Raw genomic sequence first — 21,053 nt, 5'->3', positions numbered from 1 at the left:
ATTCGATGGTAAGATAAGCTTTAGTATCTGGAAAATCCAGATGCAAGTCGTTCTTATTCAGAACGGATTAAATTAGGCTCTTGATAAGAAGCCTTCAACCATGTCTGAAGAGCAATGGCAAGAGTTGGATGAAAAATCCATGTCGGCTATCCAACTATGCTTAACCAAGGAGGTGTTACGTGAGGTGGTACACGAGAAAACTACAGCTGCCCTATGGATGAAGCTCGAGTCTCTCTATATGACTAAAAGTCTTGCCAACAAACTTCGTCTCAAAGAGAGACTTTATACAATTCGTATGGCCGAAGGTACGTCCATCCAATCTCACCTTAATGAATTCAATTCTATTATCATGGATCTTGAGAATTTGGAAGTTAAAATTGATGATGAGGATAAGGCTGTATTATTAATTGTCTCCTTGCCTCCCTCTTACAAACACTTCAAGGAAATTATGTTATATGGTTCCAGTGAAACTATTTCTTTTGACGATGTAAAATCACACTTACTCTCAAAAGAAAAATTTAACCTTGAAGTGAATAATGAAGATAAAGCTGAAGGGCTTAATGTAAGAGGAAGATCTCATGAAAGAGGTAACACACATAAAAAGAAATTTTGATCCAAATCAAGGGGACGTAAACAAAATGTCACCTGTCGTTATTGTAAGAAATCTGGGCATGAAGTCTCTGATTGTTTCAAATTGAAAAACAAGAAGGAAAAAGAAGAAAAATCCAAACAACCTCAAAAATCCGCTGAAGCTAGCAACATCGAGACTGATTCTGAAAGTGACACAATGTTACTTGTAACCTCTGAAAAGAAAAGTCTCAATGAATGGATTCTTGATTCTAGTTGCACCTATCATATGTGTCCTCATAGGGACTGGTTCACCACATATGAATCTGTTGATTCTGGTAAAGTGTTAATGGGAAATGATATTTTCTATAAGGTTATTGTCATAGGAACAATCAAAATCAAGACTCATGATGGCGTTGTCAGAACCTTAACTAAGGTTCGTCACATTCCTGACTTAAAACGCAACTTAATATCTCTTGGTACCCTAGACTCTCTTGGTTACAAGTTTTCGGCTGAAGGTGGAGTTTTGAAGGTCACAAAAGGTGCCCTAGTTGCCTTGAAGGCCAATAAGCATGGCAGTTTGTATTTCTTGCAAGGACATACAGTAACAGGTGCAGCAGCCGTATCATCTTCACTATCTGATTATCAACTCACTCAATTGTGGCATATGCGCCTTGGTCACATGAGTGAGAAAGGATTGGAGGTCCTGAGCAAACGTGGACATGTTGGCTCACCTGGCACGGGTAGGGATGGCAATGGATCCGTATCCGACCCGGATCCGTGGATCCATATCCGTTTTTGCGAAATGGATCTTCAAATTTTAGATCCGACGGATCTGGGTCGGATACGGATCCCATCCTAAAAAACGAATCTGGATACGGGTCTGCCAAAATACCCGTACCCAGATTTGTTTATCCTTTTTTTTTTTTAACTTTCTACGAAGCCCAGCCCAAGAAGTCAATAACCTAAACCTAAACTGAAATAGAAGCTAAGACTCCAAACTCTCTTCAAAAAACTCTCAAACTAATTAAACCCTAACTCATTCTACCCCATCCTAAAAAACCGCGTGCCCTCTCCCTCTCTAGTCTCTACCCCAATCATCTTTCCTCCAATAACAACTAAACCCAATTAGCAGCGACGCCCAAAACAGAGGAGAGCAGAGGTGGCGGCTGGACAGTGGTGTTTATGAAGGTGATAGAGTGAGGCAAAACCGTGAGAAGGGGGTTTGTGGCCGTGAGGCTGATTATGGTGTTCAACTATGTTTTTGAATAGGTTTAAGTATAATGTAATATACTGACAATTTAATAAAAATGGGTTTTGTGAAATCTGTACATTATTTGGTTTGTTAATTGGATTAAAATTGTTGCTATTGCATTTTCTAATTTTGTTCAAGATGTCTGGAATTGTTTTGAGGTTATTTTGCAATTTTATGTTGAAACATTCCACTCGGTATGTATAATTCGCTAGAGTTAGATTTTATGCAATTTACAACTGCTATATGAGTTGTTAAATTTAATTTAGTAGTCATTAATTACTTAAATCTGAATTAATGGCTTGAGTTGTTTTGGATCCGTTTTAGATCCGTTTTGGACCCAGATCCGTAAGACCCGTCGGATATGGATATGGATCTTCATTTTCCATACCCGACGGATATGGTTCGGATATGGATCTTATATAGTAAAACGGATCTGGATATAGATCCATTAGGATCCGATCCAGATCCGGCCCGTTGCTATCCCTATGCATGGGTAATCTGCAATTCTGTGAGCTTTGTGTTTATGGAAAGCAGAAGAAAGTAAGTTTCTCTACTGCTACTCACAGAACTAAAGATATTCTTGATTATGTCCACTCTGATTTGTGGGGACCTATTAGAGTCACCTCTTATTCTGGAAAACGTTATTTCATGTCTATCATTGATGATTTCTCCCGCAAAGTCTGGGTTTATTTCTTAAGGCAGAAAAATAAAGCCTTCTCCACTTTCAAGAAGTGGAAAGCTCTTGTCGAGAACCAGACCGAGAAGAAATTTAAAAAGCTTAGGACTGATCGTGGTTTGGAGTTTTAAGAAGATGAATTTCAAGAGTTTTGTGCTCAAGTCGGAATTGCTAGACACAAGACATTGCCTGGGAAGCCGCAACAAAATAGAATTGCCGAGCGTATAAATCAAACTCTTCTAGAAAGATCTCGATGTATGATCTCTAATGCTGGATTGTGGCATCGCCGTGATTTGTGGACGGAAGCAGTATCCACGGCAGCATATATAGCCAACCGTCTCCACACTCTTCCATTGACTTCAAAGTTCCAGAGGAGATATATTCAGGTACAATTGTTGATTACTCTCCTCTTAGAGTATTTGGTTGTACTGCTTATTGTAGGGAATAAATTTCAAGCGTTAACCCCACTAGCTTGAACCCCACTGTGATCATACACTAAAGTACGGTGGCGTCCAAAAGGGAAGAAGATAGAGAAAAAGAGTCGCCAACAAGTTTTAGGAACTTGTAAACCGTTTATAGGATGATGGTTACACCCCTTAACGATCCAAGAGATCGTCAACTCCATAAGGCCTAGAACCAAATAAGGGTTCGGGGATGATGGTACAAATCCAACCTAAAAGAGATTGAATCTGCCCTAATAATAGGCCTCTACTTTATTCTGCTTGTATTCATGTGCGCTTTCTGACTAACATGCAATCAATATGAATTAACCCTAAACCTGTTTAATCTATGTTGGTTGAATTTAATGCACAAATAAACTATTATTGCAATCACTTGAGATTATAATCATAGTTAACCTAACAAGATTATTAATTATCTTATTAAGCGTGATTATAAGTACAAATTCCCTTTAAGCATGCATAAAAGGCGTGATCAAGCAATAAATATAAATAATCAAGCAACACAATAAATAATCAATATCATGAATAATAATTATAATAATAATAATATCATCATAAATAAAATAATTATCATCAAAATAATAATAATAAGATTAATAATAATAATATTCATAATCATAAATTATAACGATTATAATCATAATCATGTTCATGTTAATATTAAAGCATAATAATTGCAAGATCCTAGGCATGATACTAACAAGATTAATAACTAACCCTAGCATGTCACTAAACAATAAAAATCAAATCTTTAACCCTAACATGATACTAACAATCACAAATATTAGGAAGAGAATAAAAAGCATCGCAACAATCACATTTAATGTTAAAATTACCCTAGACATGATACTAGGAATATCAATAATAACAATGTAAACATGAATTCTACATCATAATATCAATAAAAACCAATAAAGTACTTACTTTGATGCTTCGTACCTCTTTCTAATAACAAAAATGCACACGTTAGTAACTTTAAGGAAAAGAATAATCAAAACAATTAAATTAAATAATTGAAAGAGAGATTTGGGACCAAACCCTCAGAAATTAAACCTTTCACGTCTAGGGCGAAGGCAACTTCGAATATGGCTAGGTGTTTCTAGATCTTGCGAATGCGGAATTTTGTATAAAAAAACAAAGTTAGAAAGATTGAAAGAAAGAGATGAATGAATTAGAGAATGCTAAAGAATTAGTGATTTGAAAACTGATTGTTGATGAATGGTGAGAATTGGTGAATGAATGGAGAGAATTCGTGAATGTTGGTGAATGAAAACGGAGTTTTTAATACGATATTTATTGAGAAAATCAGCCAAAAAAGATAAATTAACAAAACAGAGTCTGACGCTCAGGAAACAGGGCTGGCGCCAACCCTGGCTAGCTGGCGCCAGGCACCAGCACTAGTGTCAGGCGCCAATGGCTAGCGCCAGGCGCCAAGCCTGGTTCCAGGCGCCAAGGCCTGGGGTCAGACGCCAAGCTTGATTTTAATGCGTTTTCGAAAATCCGATAAGTTTACCGTACTGGAGGATAAAATAATATAATTTCTTCGAAAATGCTATTTGATTTTGATTAAAACTCTGAAAAGTCAACAAAAGTCAATTTATCAATGCTAATTGAATTAGGAATGAAAAGAACCTTCTAGAAGAATCTAGAAGACTAAAACCAATCCTAATTGCATTAGGAATGATAAATCATATTAGGCCCTCTCCAAGATCATTGGGCCGCATATAAAGTTCAAACCGGGCCCAGTTTGGTAAATTTGCCATAACTTCCTCAATATTCATCGGAATTGGGCTTATAATATATCGTTGGAAAGGTCTTTGCAAGCCCCATCCAACTACACTACTATCGGACCCATATCATGGACCAACCAAACTGGATTGGATGTTTTCTTAAAAGTAAGTTTTCAAAAACAGAGAGAAGAGAAAAGAAAATAAAACTTTTCGCAACACTAGACTTTCCACACTTTCGTTTCATTCGATTATGATTCGACGTGAAAGGTACTCATCACTGGGTTTGGTTTTGGGGAGAAATATTTGGGTGTCTACACTTATGCTCATATTAATGATGGCAAATTAGCTCCTAGAGCTGTTAAATGCATTTTCATTGGCTATTCTTCTGAATCTAAGGGATATAGATTATGGAATCTCGAGTCTAAGAAAGTCATTCTTAGCCGAGATGTTACTTTCAATGAAAATGCTATGATTAAATCATCTAGTTCGGAGTCCTCTAGTGGAGAACATGAAGATGGTGAGAAGGTGGAGTTTGAGATTAGCAGCCCTTCTCACACTACTGAAGATGATTCTTCATCAAGTCAACAATCCAGCCATGATGGCGATACTCCATCTACTAGTGATTCAAGCCAGCCATAAAGCCCACAACAACAACCTGACGATTAAAATCTTACAAGGGATCGTTCGAAGAGGCCAGTCATCAAAATACTCGAGTTATGAGTATCTTTTTGCTTATGCATTATCAGTTGGTGAAGAAACTCCAATTGGAGTTGAGCCATCATCTTATTTAGAGGCCATCACAAGTCCCGACTCTTATAAATGGCTTGTGGCGATGAATGAAGAAATTGAAAGTCTTCACAAGAATGACACTTGGGATTTGGTCAAGCTTCCGAAAGGTCGAAAGGCACTCACTTGCAAATGGATTTACAAGCAAAAGGAAGGAATCCTCGAAGTTGAACCTGCAAGATGGAATGCACGTCTATTAGTCAAAGGATGCCATCAAAGAAAAGGTATTAACTTTAATGAGATTTTCTCTCTTGTTGTTCGTCATACCTCTATTAGAGTCCTTCTTGCTATGGTTGCTATGTTTGAAATGGAGTTAGAACAACTCGATGTCAAAACTGCCTTTCTCCATGGTGAACTTGAATAGGAGATCTATATGAAGCAACCCAAGACATTTGTTGCTCCTGGAAAGGAGAATCTTGTTTGTCGCTTGAAGAAATTCTTGTACGGCCTTAAACAACCTCTCAGACAATGGTATAAGAGATTTGACTCTTTCATGGTTGGACGAGGTTACACACGCAGTCGATATGATCACTGCGTCTATTTTCGGCAGCGTAGTGGTGTTTACATCTATTTGTTGTTGTACGTGGATGATATGCTCATTGCACCTCATGACAAGTCTCTGATCGACGACTTGAAATTTGATCTCAAAAAGGAGTTTGAGATAAAGGACCTTGGAGCTGAAAAGAAGATTCTTGGCATGGAATTACATCGAGATCGACAGACTGGTAAGTTATTCCTATCCCAGAAAAATTATATCATGAAAATTTTGAATAGGTTTAATATGAACAACTGTAAGCCTGTCTCTACTCCTCTTGCTGCCCATTTTAAGCTATCATCAGCATGTTGTCCTCAACCTGAGGAAGAAATTGAGGAAATGTCTAGTACTCCGTACGCTAGTGCTGTAGGTAGCCTTATGTATGTTATGGTCTGCACAAGACCCAATTTAGCATATGCTGTGACCATGGTGAGCAGGTACATTCACAACCCTGGAAAACAGCATTGGAATGCTGTTAAGTGGATATTTCGCTGCCTAAAAGGTACTATGGATCTAGGGTTGGTATATGATAGAACCCTAACATCTTCTACTGATGTTGTTGGGTTCGTTGACTTTGACTATGGTGGTGATCTTGATCGTAGAAGGTCTCTCTCCAGTTATATCTTCACTCTGTGTTCTGGTGCAATAAGCTGGAAAGCTTTTTTACAGTACAATATAAAGCGGCTCTCTCTACAACTGAAGCCAAATATGTTGCTGCAACTGAAGGTATAAAGGAGGCTACATGGTTGAGAGGTCTTGTCATGGATCTTGGTGTTTCACAAGGAGTTACTAATGTGTTTTCTGATAGACAAAGTGCTATCTTTCTCACCAAGAATGATGCTTATCACAATAAGACCAAACATATCTCAGTCAAAATTCACTATGTCAGAGATACAATAGCTGAAGGAGAAATTGCTGTGAAGAAGATTCACACTTCTGAAAATCATGCCGATATGCTCACAAAGCCACTTCCTACCACTAAGTTCGATCATTGTTTGGACTTAGTGGGTTTCCATTCTATCTAAGGCCTTCGGGGCCCATACGATGAGCCCATGAAATTTGGTCCAAGGTGGAGATTGTTAGATGTGGCCTAAAATTTCATATGACCCAAGTTTTTGAAGAAGCCTAATACAATTCTTCTTGCTTCTAGAGTATGTCAAATATTCTACAATTATGTTGATTATTCTAGAGATTGGTCAACTTTCTAAAAGCAATATTACTACAAGAAATGAGCCAAATACCGATGGCCAAAAACAATCGGTAAACATGCCAAAAACCATCGGTAACATTTACCGATGGCAGCCATCGGTATTTGGCCAACGGAAAACCACTCATCGGAAAAACAAGAAATTCCGATGGAAAAGCCATCAGTAAAATTGGTACCAATGGCTTTACCGATGGCAAAATCACGTAGTATTTGTTTAAAATACCGATGGCAAAAGCCATTGGAGTTCTTTTACCGATGGCAAAAAGCCATCGGAATTTTTTTTACCGATGGTAAACCGTAATAAAAAATTATTAATCTCCTACCCCCCTGACCCGTACCACCCCATACCTCCCCCACTAGTGGAAAAATCCTCATCCGTAACAAGCAAAAAGGGGCCATCCGTAACGGGCTGCGTCCGTTACGTATGCGGCCGTTACGGATGGCCACTGTTATTCGTAACGGGCACTGTCCGTTACGAATAATGAGTTATTCGTAACGGACATTTCAAATGTCTGTTACGAATAACTCATTATTCGTAACTGACATTTAAGATGTCCGTTACGAATAACCCATTATTTGTAACTGACATTTCAGATGTCCGTTACGAATAACCCATTATTCGTAACGGACATTTTATATGTTGGTTACGAATAAGGGGTTATTCGTAACGGACATCTGAAATGTGAGTTACGAATAAATTTTTTTTGTATTAAAATAAGTCCTTATTCGTGCAGGCACATAAAACGCTCGTTACGAATAAGTGATTATTTGTAACTGACATATTAAATGTCCGTTACGAATAGAGGTTTATGCTATATAATTTAACACTTATTTGTAACGGGCAACAAAAATGCCCGTTACGAATAACTGGTTATTTGTAACTGACAATTTTGCTGCCCGTTACAAATAATTATTAAATTAAATTTTCATTTTATTTAATTTCGACAGCATGTATTTATATATAATTAATATATATTAATTAAAACCTGTAATAATATACCTATTCCTGTAAAAAGCAATTATACCGAACAATCTTTCGTAAAAATTAATACGACGTAATATAAAAATTGAAGTAGTAACACATTACAAATAAAAACTTGTATAAATTTATCCAACATATACAACAACACTAAAAATATTACGTTGTTCTACCTAAGCTAATAGTTAAGCATTCAATAAATATTTACTTCTAAAGTATTGCGCCCATTGTTCCCGAACCACCTTCAACTCGTCAACATCATACGGGGCGGTCCTTGGACAAAAATCCTATTGAAAAAAAAAACATATGAAAGAGGTTACAAAATAAAAACAATCCATAATAAAAACAATCATTAGAATAAATGTGATGAACCAAATTATAGAAATAAAACTCATAATATAGAAACAAAACACATAACATCCTTAATTGACTTATATTTTGATTTCTATGAGTTGAAATCAATAAAAAGTTAACATTTACTCACTTTTGGGAGCGTATAGAGCCAAAAAGGCTTCAAAATTGTGCTAAAGGACTTCTATCTTTCCCATCTTTCAAGTATTGGTTCAAATTAACACAATGTAACACATAACATCCTTAATTATATTATTTTTTGGTATCTATGAATTGAAATCAATGAAAATTGACCACTATCTCACTCTTGGGAGCGTATAGAGCCAAAAACGCTTCAAAATTACCTAAGGGCTTTCTACCTTTCCCATCTTTCAAGTATTTGTTCAAATTAACACAATATAATACTAAACATCCTTAATTACCTTATATTTTGGTTTTTATGAATTGAAATCAATGAAAAGTAACCATTTACTCATTTCTAGGAGCGTATAGAGCTAAAAAGGCTTCAAAATTGCCTAAGGGACTTCTACCTTTCCCATCTTTCATGTATTGGTTCAAATTAACACAATATAATACTAAACATCCTTAATTACCTTATATTTTGGTTTTTATGAATTGAAATCAATGAAAATTGACCATTATCTACTCTCACTCTTGGGAGCTTATAGAGCCAAAAACGCTTCAAAATTGTCTAAGGGACTTCTACCTTTCCCATCTTTCAAGTATTTGTTCAAATTAACACAATATAACACATAACATCCTTAATTATCTTATTTTTTGGTTTCTATGAATTGAAATCAATGAAAATTGACCACTATCTCACTTTTGGGAGCATATAGAGCCAAAAACGCTTTAAAATTGCCTAAGGGCCTTCTACCTTTCCCATCTTTCAAGTATTTGTTCAAATTAATACAATATAATACTAAACATCCTTAATTACCTTATATTTTGGTTTCTATGAATTGAAATCAATGATAAGTAACCATTTACTCACTTCTAGGAGCGTATAGAGCCAAAAAGGCTCCAAAATTGCCTAAGGGACTTCTACCTTTCCCATCTTTCATGTATTGGTTCAAATTAACACAATATAATACTAAACATCCTTAATTACCTTATATTTTGGTTTTTATGAATTGAAATCAATGAAAAGTAACCATTTACTCACTTCTAGGAGCGTATAGAGCCAAAAAGGCTTCAAAATTGCCTAAGGGACTTCTACCTTTCCCATCTTTCATGTATTGGTTCAAATTAACACAATATAATACTAAACATCCTTAATTACCTTATATTTTGGTTTTTATAAATTGAAATCAATAACAATTGACCATTATCTTACTTTTGGGAGCGTATAGAGCTAAAAAGGTTTCAAAATTTGCAAAAAAAAAACTACTAACCTCTTCTAAGACACCTTTGCACTCCAAGTGAGAAGTAACAATCTCATACATGTATCTCATAATGTAGTAGCCACATTCAACACCTCCTTGTTGTTGAGCACACTAGTATATATAACAAATAGTTAAAAATTTTGTTTTCAAAGTGAACAATGTATAACAATATGGGGTGAGATTTATTTACCTCCATTTGTATGAATTGCAATTTTTGCCTTTGTGATTTCAATTCACTCCCTGTGAGATTCGCCCGATATACTTTATAAGCCCTACAAAAATAATATATATTCTAACACTTAGAACAAAATAATCTACAACACCACATACAAAAATGATATAGAAATTAGGGCATAATTTCAAGGTTGAGGCTCACGTCATCATAATCTCGGCAATTTTCAATTTTCGGGGATTTTCTTTAGGTAGCTTTATAGAGTCAAACTCATAAGCTAAACCTAATTGTAGATCGACCACCACAAGAACCCAATGACCACTACATCATTTAAGAGAAAAACACAAGTTAGAGTATTGGAAAATTGGTGAAAAACATATCATTTATATGATTAAGTTTAGTGACAATATAAAAAACATATTTCGAACCTTGCGACATATGGAGCCACGATGAATTTGCAACGTTTACCCGTCTTTCTTACTTCATGCAAAAATGTATTCTTCACATATGTATAAGTTTCTAGGTAAGCATTCTCAATTGAAGATTCAGAAATGAGTTGAGGACAAAAGAATGTGATCTCAGTCCTGTTGAAAAGGTCGATGAAGTTGTCTACTAAATACCTACATGATAAAGACATAGAAAACAAAAAAATCAGCATTATAGCATTAAAAATATTACTATAGTGAATATAAGAACCAAAGTAAAGGAAGATTAAGTAACCTACATGATATAAACATGAATCAATGAAACATTAGCCCACGATCCTCTTAGAAATTCACGTACATCGGTAGCGGTTACCCAAATCTGTTTGTCGCTATCAAAATTAAACATTGAGGCCTTTAAAAGTACCGATGTTGTATCATAATTTGCATCATCATAATTCATTAACCAATACAACAACTCACACCCCTCGCCAAAAGTATCGACAATTTTATCTTCAAGTGGTAGGAATTTTGTGGGTTTGATGGTAGATTGCCTTGATTTCACACCACAACTATCGTCCCCTTCTTTGCTTTGGCGAGATCTATGCTTCTTTTTGGGCGATGGTGAAACCTTTACAAATAGGTGAATATTAGTCTAGATAAAGTATACAAAAATGATGGAATTTCATGTTAATAGTGGAGAATATACCTCTTCAAAAAAAAAAACCATGTCTATGGGCCATAGTACAAAGGAAGACTTGGCTTTTCCCAACTTAGTCACACCATCGGGAGACGGTACCGGTATATCGAGGAGGGCACAGTCGGGATAAGGGTTGTCCACACTAACCCTGTAATGATCAGGTAACATCTTCAGGTTGTGCGTAACATCACCGGTAACAGGATATACCGTTCCATCTGCCACAACCACTAAATTTTGATTGTACTCATCTTTCAATGCTAGGCGACATTTAGTGGCTACCTACATATTACAAAAAACTCGATCAATATTATACATGTTAACCATGTAAAGTCATATCTTTAGTATTAGTTAAAGACATATACCTCTATTACACGAGGGCTTTGTGTTGCCTCCATGTTCGTCATCACTTGCATTCCTTGAAATGCCTCCACGTCACCGGTCATCTGTGGTAGTAAACTGGCGAGATAAGCTTTCACCTCCATTGCCACCCGTTGTTCCAACCTCTCTTTGATCCTCTCTTCGATCCTCTCTTGAAGCTTCTCTTCAACCTTTTCTTCTAGCCTCGCCTCAAATTCTTGAGTTAGGGTAGCTTTCATTTATTCTAACTCTTCTAATGAGCATCCACCTTGGCCGGATGATTTACCCTTTTTGTATCCCTTCCCAAATAATTGTGTGTGACTAACTCCAACCCCACACCTTCCTAGTGCTTTTACATGCCCGCGGTGATCCCTTTTTCCTAAAGCCTTGTCGAGGGCATCCATACCAATAACATCACTTGAATTGTTTCCTTCATCATTCTTTTGCAAGTTTTCCAACTATTAAAAATAAAAACATATATAAGATATGGCAGAACAAGAACCTGAATTGAAAAAAAATGATATCCATAAATAGACAAAAATCAAAACACACCTAATATAGGATGAAACTGAAATTTCAGAACTGATCAGAACTGAAATTTCAGAACTGATCGGAACTGAAATTTCAGAACTGATCGGAATTGATCGGAAATGAAATTTCAGAACTGATCAGAAATGAAATTTCAGAACTGATCGGAACTGAAATTTCAGTGATCGGAACTGATCGGAACTGAAATTTCAGAACTGATCGGAACTGAAATTTCAGAACTGATCGGAATTGATCAGAAATGAAATTTCAGAACTCATCGGAACTGAAATTTCAGTGATCGGAACTGATCAGAACTGAAATTTCAGAACGGATCGGAACTGAAATTTCAGAACTGATTGAAAGTCATCGGAACTGAAATTTCAGAACTGATCGGAAGTGATCAGAACTGAAATTTCAGAACTGATCGGAACTGAAATTTCAGTGATCGGAACTGATCAGAACTGAAATTTCAGAACTGATCGGAACTGAAATTTCAAAACTGATCGAAAGTCATCGGAACTGAAATTTCAGAACTGATCGGAATTGATCGGAACTGAAATTTCAGAACTGATTGGAACTGAAATTTCAGAACTGATCGGAACTGAAATTTCAGTGATCGGAACTGATCAAAACTGAAATTATACTGAACAAAACATATCTATAATTATGGGGGAGGGAAAAAAAAAATCATACTACAAAATTCTAGTGAGCAAAAAGTTAACTCACTCCTGATCAACTTAAACAGTTTAAAGTTTATTTATACCAAAATCAGAGAAAAAATAGCAGAAGTCCATCACTGAAGGATGATAAATTCTGTTGAAAGTAGATAATATATGAAATTGGTTTTGAGGAAAGTTCTTAACTTCTGGAAGGTTTAGATGATAAGTAATAGCAATACCATACAGAAACTGAAAGTTCTGAAGAGGAACAAGGATTTCATTTCCTAAAACGGAATATATGTTGATTTATATCAGTACTATGAATTTTGAAACACATTCATTAGATATAAAGTCCAAATAGGTTTTAAACAAAATGGATAAAAACCAATATGGACCCTGCCATCGTTAGGGTCTGCAAGGGTCACAATCCAAATTAAACTAGCAGAGAATTATTTCGAAATTGGATTTTCAGTCAGAAATAAATGGAGAAAATATTTGTTATCCTAATGAAGTTCAGATGTTTCTCATGGCACTGAAATTTCAGAACTAATCGGAATTGATCAAACTACTTTAGTCGATTCTTATGATTTCAATCACTATTCTAAGGCAACTAATTGAGATGGTGAAGGGGTCACAACGGTCACAGCACAACTAATCAGAACTGAAATTTCAGAACTGATCGGAACTGTTCAGAACTGATCATAACTGAAATTTCAGAACTGATCAGAACTGAAATTTCAGAAATGATCAGAACTGAAATTTCAGACCTGATCGGAACTGATCAAAACTGATCGGAACTGATAAGATCTGTAATTTCAGCTCAAAAGTATAAACAAGTAACTGAAAAAAAAAAACTATACTTGGTTACTTAGAACAACACTTACAATAGCATTGGCTATTTGCTGGGTTTCGGCATTCTTTGGGTCTATAGCCCACGATCCATCTGCATTACGAGTTTGACGGGCCAAAATCCAATAAAGAGACCGATTTTTAAGCTTTTCACTCATTACACAGCTTGTTGTGGACTTTGTGGTGCTTGAAGATTCTGCTGGAATTCTATTGGTCTTACTCCAATCAACTCGAGCCCTCTCATAGCTCTTGGAGCCTAGATGGTGGCGATGCTTATTATTCTTTGCATTTTCCTTGCCTTTTTCACTCAGAGCCTATTACAAAATGGAAAGCTATTGTAAGTAGTATTGTAGATGAAATAAAGTATATATGTGAAAAATACTTTCATAATATCTTACACACCTTAAATTCATCTGTATTGCAATATGTCTCAAACTATTTCCATTGCTCTTCTGTGATGTAACCTTCATAAAGTCCCAGGGCTTAATGTTTGCACTTGGTGAGTCAGGCGAAGGTGCAGTTTCCTTAGTAGTGAATCGTGAAACTAACCAAGACTTGTGCTTCCTAAATCTAGCACCAACAGCTTCGTGGAACTTCTTCTCTTTACTACCCTTGGGATCATCAATGTGGAACTTCCGCTACAAAATTAGAGAATGTTAATATTCATAATTATTTATAAGTATCGTTAAATTTAGAGCAATAAACCATATTTATATCGTAATTACCTTACTCTCCTCCCACAAGTTTTGCTTTTGAACTTTATCATACTTCGGATATCCCTTCACATTAATGTTAACTCTTTGAGCACAATTACCAATTTGCTTCCCATAAGCAGATTCCCACTTTCCAATAGGCATGTCAAACTCATCAAATTCGAGGAACATGGGTGTAATTGTTTGGACTGATTTGGACGGGCCTCGTCCCTTTTTTGTAGAAGATTTTACTTGGGAAGTGGAGGCATCCATGTCACCAGATTGTTCCTGTCCATCATGATCGTCTCTGTTTTCTTCCATTGTAGTATGCCTACACCTACATAAAGAATGAAATTAACAAGAATAGAATCAAAATCATACCAATAAAATCATATTAATGTAAATACTATACAATAAAGAAATTAATGATTTAGATATATACCAATTTAATAAATTCAATATTAATTGCAAAAAAATACTATTGTTAAAGGAATACAATAACACAAACCTTGGTTGTAGGTATAGGAACCACTAACCCTTCCTCACGATCATACTCTACATCACCAACAATATCTTCCCCTTCTTGTAGAGGTTGCACTCCCATTGTTATAGGCCGGATGTCATCAAATTGGTCATACTCTTCTTCATCCACAACATCTTCCACACCCACAATTTTTCTCTTGCCTTCAACTACAACACGCCATTGCGGATCTATATTATCCTTGATGTAGAATACTTGTTTCGATTGTGAGGCTAATACAAAAGGCTCATCACCATCAGTATAACGACTAGAGTCAACCAAGGTGAATCCAAATAACTCATCGGTTTTCATACCACGACGGTTATCAGCCCATGTGCAACGAAATAAAGGAATTGTGAAATCAACATAATCCAACTCCCAGATTTCTTGAATGACACCGTAATATGCCTGTGTAGCTTCAACTGGCCTTGTATCCCTAGAACTTGAGTATTCAGTAGAAGATGCAACCACGACAACACCACTATTTTGTTGCACACTTTTTTCATCTTGACGACAAGTGGCAAAAGTAAATCCATTGATATCGTAACCCTCATAAGTATACAGAAGTGGTTGTGGACCTTGTGAAAGCCACTTGATCGTTTCAGAAACATTCTCATCTCTACTCAATTCAAGCTTCAATTGGCCTTCAAACCACTCAACAAAGTGGCGATTATGCTCCTGCATCAACGCATAGGCGCTAATCCTGGGATTGTGAGTTTTCAACTCACGAAGATGTTTTTCAATATATGGATGAACTGCAGATAGGTTTTGTAGCACAAATCGGTGGGCTTTCTTATATCGATCAAGTGGAGGTTTAACCAATTTTCGACCTACTGTACCCCCCTTTCCTTGAAGTCTTCCCTCGTGACGAGAAGTCGGAATCCCAATTTCTTTAGCCTTAGCTAAAAACACTGAACAATAGTTCCCTGCTTCCTCTGCTATGAACCCTTTCACGATGCTCCCTTCAGAATTTGCTTTGTTCTTTGCCTTATCTGCCAAAGTACCCATTTGCCTCTCATAAGGGTACATCCAACGCATAAATACAGGACTGCACTCATTTATCTCACGAGGCAAGTGCATAACAAGGTGAGTCATTATGTCAAAAAAGGAAGGAGGAAAATACATCTCGAATTTGCATAATGTTTCAACAATATCATATTCCATATTGTCGAGTGTTTTTGGATCTATCACCTTACTGCAAATTGCATTGAAAAACAAGCAAAGCTTCACAATAGCATGCCTAACATGTTTTGGCAAAAGGCCTCGGGGTGCAATTGGCATGAACACTTGCATCATCACATGACAATCATGGGACTTCATACCAACAACTTTCTTATCGGTAGTAGAAACAAAACACCTTATGTTTGACGAATACCCTGTCGGCACCTTGATTCCTTTCAAACACTCACAAAAGATCCTTTTTTCTTCTCTAGACAATGTATAACACGCATGGGGCAAAAATGCTTTTTTTGTTGCTTCATTTTCCTCAGCCCATAACTTAGGTCGAATTTTGGCTTCCTTCATGTCTCTACGCACATTAACACCATCCTTTTTCTTTCCTTTGATATTCAACAAAGTCCCAATTAGTGCCTCACAAACATTTTTTTCAATGTGCATAACATCAAGACAATGTCGAACCGACAAGTGCTTCCAATAAGGCAGATCCCACAACTTAGACACTTTTTTCCACAACACACCCTTCTTCGGTATCTCTCTATGCATCTTACCGAAGATTGTCTTAACATTTTTAATTTTCTCATACACTTCAATTCCTGTCAATGGCTCACGACTCACTCCCTTCTCAACATGCCCGTCGAATTGTAGTCTCATCTTCCTGTATGGGTGATTTCGACGAAGTGATCGTCTGGTATGCATGTACACATTCTTCCCCCAATGCTTCAAGCGTGTAATTTGCATGTCATCCTCACAAATAGGGCATGGTTTTTGTCCTCGACAAATTTCCATATGCAGGAAAGTCATTAATAGTACAAAACACCATGGCTCTTAATCTGAAATTCGTACCCGAAAGAGCATCAAATGTCACAACACCTTCATCCCACAACAGTTTCAAATCGTCAATTAGGGGCTCCAAATAAACATCTATCTCATGGCCAGGTTGTTTAGGACCTAGGATTAGAAGTGATAACATGATGTACTTGAGCTTCATGCACAACCAAGGAGGTAGATTGTATATTGACAGAAGAACAGGCCATGTACTATGTTGACTACTAAGAGTGCTAAATGGATTCATCCCATCCGTACTTAATGCCAGTCTTATGTTCCTCGGCTCCTTCCCGAATTCCGAAAATGTCTTGTCAATGTGTTTCCATTGCAACGAATCAGCTGGGTGTCTGATCAACCCATCCTTCTTCCTCTCATTTTCATGCCAAACCAACTTCTTGCTTCATCCTTAATTGAGAATAGGCGCTTCAACCTTGGTATTATAGGAAGATACCATACTACCTTAGCTGGTGGCCACTTCAAGGGATCCTTATTTAAGCCCTCTCGCTTGTATCGTGACACACCACACTTTGGGCAAGCATCCAATTTTGCATTCTCCTTTCGGTATAGCACACAATCATTAGGACATGCATGGATCTTGGTGTACTCTAAACCCAATGGACACATCAACTTCTTCGCATAGTAAGTCGACTTAGGAATGTCATTTCCTTCTGGAAACATATCAGAGAGGGTTTCCAACAACAAAGTGAAACTAGTGTTGGTCCACCCGCTCTTTGCTTTCAAGTTATATAAAGTTAAAATCCCAGAAAGTTTGGAATACTTAGAACAACCAGGATACAACGGTGTCTCAACTGCTTTCGACACATTCTCATATATATGAGAATCTTCATCAACATGATCGCCTAACCCGTCTATCATCTCTTTTATCCTGTCTTCCTCAACATCATCATTAAAACCCACTTCATTATCATCAAAACCATTCGGCTCTCTCTCATCAGCTTCATTGTCGTTAATAGAAGAATTATCCGCGGGAGGAAATTTTTCACCATGCCAATACCAAATACTGTAGTCTGGCATAAACCCACGAATAATCAAATGGTCCTCTATTTTCTTAATGTCTTCCCACCTCTTCACATTGTTACAATCACGACAAGGGCAGAAAATAGGTCTTGCTTTGGTTAGCCTTTGTTCAACGAGTGTACTCCATTGGTGTTGCACTGCGATTCTACAGAACTCTTTGACCCCGGCTAAGTATTCAGGTGTGGTTCGAGAACCACTATACATCCAACGACGGTCCATTTCTAAAAATGTATGATTAAAACCCAAGAAACAAATTATATTCAACATCACATATCAACACATTCCAAATGCATGATTCCAAAGGTCCTTATCGCTCCAACCTAACCCATCCTTGGAAGTGTATTCTCACTAGCAAATGGTTGACCATTTTTCGGCCCTAAGGAAATTTCGGCAGCATTTCCCTATGGTTCTCAAAGTACACGATGTAATTAATTTCTTAATTACATATGTACCCCGAGAACACATTAGGGAATGCTAACACAAAATTACCTTTACTTCCGAAAAACAAGCAACCATTTACATCCTAAGTGAGAATACAATTCCAAGAACAGTCCCAAACGGGGACTATTCAAGATTTACTCCTACTGAGTAAATCTTGAACGAGTATCTAGGCATATGAAAATATAATGCATAATAAATATTAACACATTTGAATTGGCAGAAAATTGGAAGAAAATTAAACAAAAATCATAAGACAGAAACTCTCAATGCAATGTACTAATTAAACAAAAAAAACAAGCTACAAAACAATTAATTACTCATACCAAATTGTCAGATTTAAGCCGAATCAAAACACCATCTTGAAATGAGGACGGAGCTGCTTTAATGGAGTTGAGGGAGCTAAGGACCGAGCTGCTCCTGAAACATCAGATTCAAGTCACTCCCATTTCCCACCAAAATCAAAATATCAAATTAAATAGAAGTAAGTTTCCATTTCCAAACAAATGGCCAGGAATATCACTGTAGTAAGACTTTTAAACTTAGGGTCAGATAACAATTTTGTAAAGGTTTTTATTTTGATAACATTCAAAAGTTATTTGAAATATGTGTAGCGAGAATCTTTTTGTGCCCAGTGGTAATCACATCCAAAGCTTATCATGCTTAGCTCAAAATTCAAAATTAATTCATACTTAGCTCAAAATCCAAAGAAGCTAAGTATCACATCCAAAGCTTATCATGCGATTCTACAGACTTTAAAAGAAGGACAGTTGAGATATGGGTTAGAAGAAATTGGAAGATTATAGGCCTAATATGTGCAGAATAAAAAGCCATCTTTTCACAGGAATCATAGCAGATTAGCAGGAAAGGCGCTTGTAATATAAGAAGCTACTTAGCCTTGGCCTCCTACCAAGCAAGCAAGGATTGTGGTGACATAAAAGCAGAAACTTCAAAAGACTCTACATACCCAACCACAAGACAGGACCTCAACACACTGTCCAATCAACAAAGAATCTACGCACTTTGATCAACCATACAACAATATAAGCAAGTGCTTCAATCTAAAGATGACGAGAATAAATCTACAAACCCCTAAAACAAGCTTATTTCAAAACATTAACTTACCCTACCAAAAAAAGATACACCCAACTTTCTCTTTATTTCTTCTGCTTCATGCCATCCATGTGCTCCTTTAACTATACCATTATACGGTTATACCTACTAACGTTACTACTTGCTTCCCACCTTTCTCATCACAGAAATCCTTGTTCTTAAGCTCTATACAGTGCGATTTACATCCAAAAGAACAATCCTTTGGACTTTGGTGAGTTAATTCAGCTCATTCTACTAAATATTAAAGCACACAATAATTACCACCACCCTATCTCAAACAAGAACTTATACTACTTCAAAAATCTACTTAAAGCAGGAGGATCAGGAAAACATGAAAACAAACAGTACAAGAAAGTTAATACTTGTATACATAGATCATACATATAACAATGTATATGGTTTCGAAACACAAAGATGCCAATGCTTCTTTTTGTGCCCAGTGGTAATCACATCCAAACTGTCCTTCTTTTAAAGTATCAATTAATTCATATTTAGCTCAAAATTCAAAGGCTTTTAAACTAAAACATAATAAAACCCAAAACAAATGGAAAATAGTAAAATCAATCAATTAATTTGGGGAAAAAAAAATAAAACCTATAATTCAGTAATTGCAATTAAGCAAACTGAAACAAGGGTTACGAAATTGGGGGAGGACAGAGAAAGAGTACGCTTTAATGGAGAACTATGAGCGCTTCAATGGAGAACTCAGACAACGCTTCAATGGAGAACTCATACAGCGCTTCAATGGAGAACTCGGAGTGCGCTTCACTAATGGAGAACTCGGAGTGCGCTTCAATGGAGAACTCGGAGTGCGCTTCAATGGAGAACTCGGAGTGCGCTTCAATGGAGAACTCGGAGTGCGCTTCAAAGGAGAACTCGGAGTGCGCTTCAATAATGGAGAACTCGGAGTGCGCTTCAATAATGGAGAACTCAAAGTGCGCTTCAATGGAGGAGAAGAGTGAGAATGAGAGGAGCAAAACGCGCGGGAGCTGCTTCAATAATGGAGAGAGAAAGAGGAATTTTTTTGACAGAGGGAGTGAGAAAGGGGAAAGTGAAAATTTAGGGCTTACTTTAAAACTTTATTCGTAACGGACACCCTATGTTAGTTACAAATAACAAGGTCAAAATTCTGTTGACTTTTCTATTTGTAACGGGCAATCTTTGTTGGTTACGATTAGTTACTTAATCGTAACGGGCAGAATAATGCCTGTTACAAATAAGTCCTTATTCGTAACGGGCATCAATATGTCCGTTACGAATAACAACTTTTTCGTAAGGGGAACCAATTTGTCCGTTACGAATAACCCTTTTCCTGCCCATTTCACAACTTTTTTGTAACGGACATTGAATTTGCCCGTTACGGATGACTAAATTGTAACGGAAAATCATATGTCCGTTACGAATAGCTTGTTACAAATAAGATTTTTTCCACTAGTGCCCCTACCCTCTACTAACCCTAACAGCTCTCACCTTCGCCTAAACCACTTGCAACCACCACCTAAAACCTCTCACCGCAGCGTCAACCACATCCCTTTTCACCTCCAACCACCGTGAACCACCAACCACCACTTAAGACCATCAGCCACCGTAAACCACCTACCACCACCAACCAAAAATCACCAACAAATT

At 36.9% G+C, this 21,053-nt stretch overlaps 2 protein-coding genes across 3 annotated transcripts; both read right to left on the bottom strand.

Annotated features, from left to right (window-relative positions):
- Window positions 1–8,242: 8,242 nt before the first annotated feature.
- On the bottom strand, window positions 8,243–20,476 carry LOC110708467. Of its 2 annotated transcripts, none has more exons than XM_021886594.1 (13): window positions 20,093–20,476; window positions 18,638–18,731; window positions 14,345–14,648; window positions 14,022–14,257; window positions 13,655–13,933; window positions 11,589–12,041; window positions 11,236–11,505; window positions 10,829–11,157; window positions 10,533–10,724; window positions 10,309–10,425; window positions 10,123–10,204; window positions 9,942–10,043; window positions 8,243–8,483 (listed from the first exon to the last, which is right to left on the bottom strand). In XM_021886594.1, exons 6-13 carry the CDS (start codon window positions 11,820–11,822, stop codon window positions 8,382–8,384), a joined length of 1,428 nt encoding a protein of 475 aa, XP_021742286.1. In that variant the 5' UTR covers window positions 11,823–12,041; window positions 13,655–13,933; window positions 14,022–14,257; window positions 14,345–14,648; window positions 18,638–18,731; window positions 20,093–20,476; the 3' UTR covers window positions 8,243–8,381. The 2 variants fall into 2 exon arrangements, with proteins under 2 accessions (XP_021742286.1, XP_021742287.1); XM_021886595.1 differs by having other exon boundaries at window positions 14,022–14,251.
- LOC110708885 lies at window positions 17,187–18,092 on the bottom strand. Its single transcript, XM_021887108.1, has one exon. It carries the CDS (start codon window positions 18,090–18,092, stop codon window positions 17,187–17,189), a length of 906 nt encoding a protein of 301 aa, XP_021742800.1.
- Window positions 20,477–21,053: the final 577 nt, after the last annotated feature.

This window comes from Chenopodium quinoa, unplaced genomic scaffold, assembly GCF_001683475.1.
Source record: "Chenopodium quinoa cultivar QQ74 unplaced genomic scaffold, ASM168347v1, whole genome shotgun sequence".
Taxonomy (NCBI): Eukaryota; Viridiplantae; Streptophyta; class Magnoliopsida; order Caryophyllales; family Amaranthaceae; genus Chenopodium; species Chenopodium quinoa.
Note: the sequence above shows the minus strand (reverse complement) of the source record. Positions and strands in the feature narration are given on the sequence as shown.

Bases quoted from the DNA above. Each gene is read 5' to 3' on its own strand.
- LOC110708467 (XM_021886594.1), bottom strand. From the start codon at position 11,822: ATGAAAGCTACCCTAACTCAAGAATTTGAGGCGAGGCTAGAAGAAAAG. The intron at 10,725-10,828 runs GTAGGTTACTTA...TTTATCATGTAG, and splicing joins TTGATTCATGTTTATATCAT to GTATTTAGTAGACAACTTCA. The intron at 10,044-10,122 runs GTAAATAAATCT...TATATATACTAG, and splicing joins TGCAATTCATACAAATGGAG to TGTGCTCAACAACAAGGAGG.
- LOC110708885 (XM_021887108.1), bottom strand. From the start codon at position 18,092: ATGGACCGTCGTTGGATGTATAGTGGTTCTCGAACCACACCTGAATAC.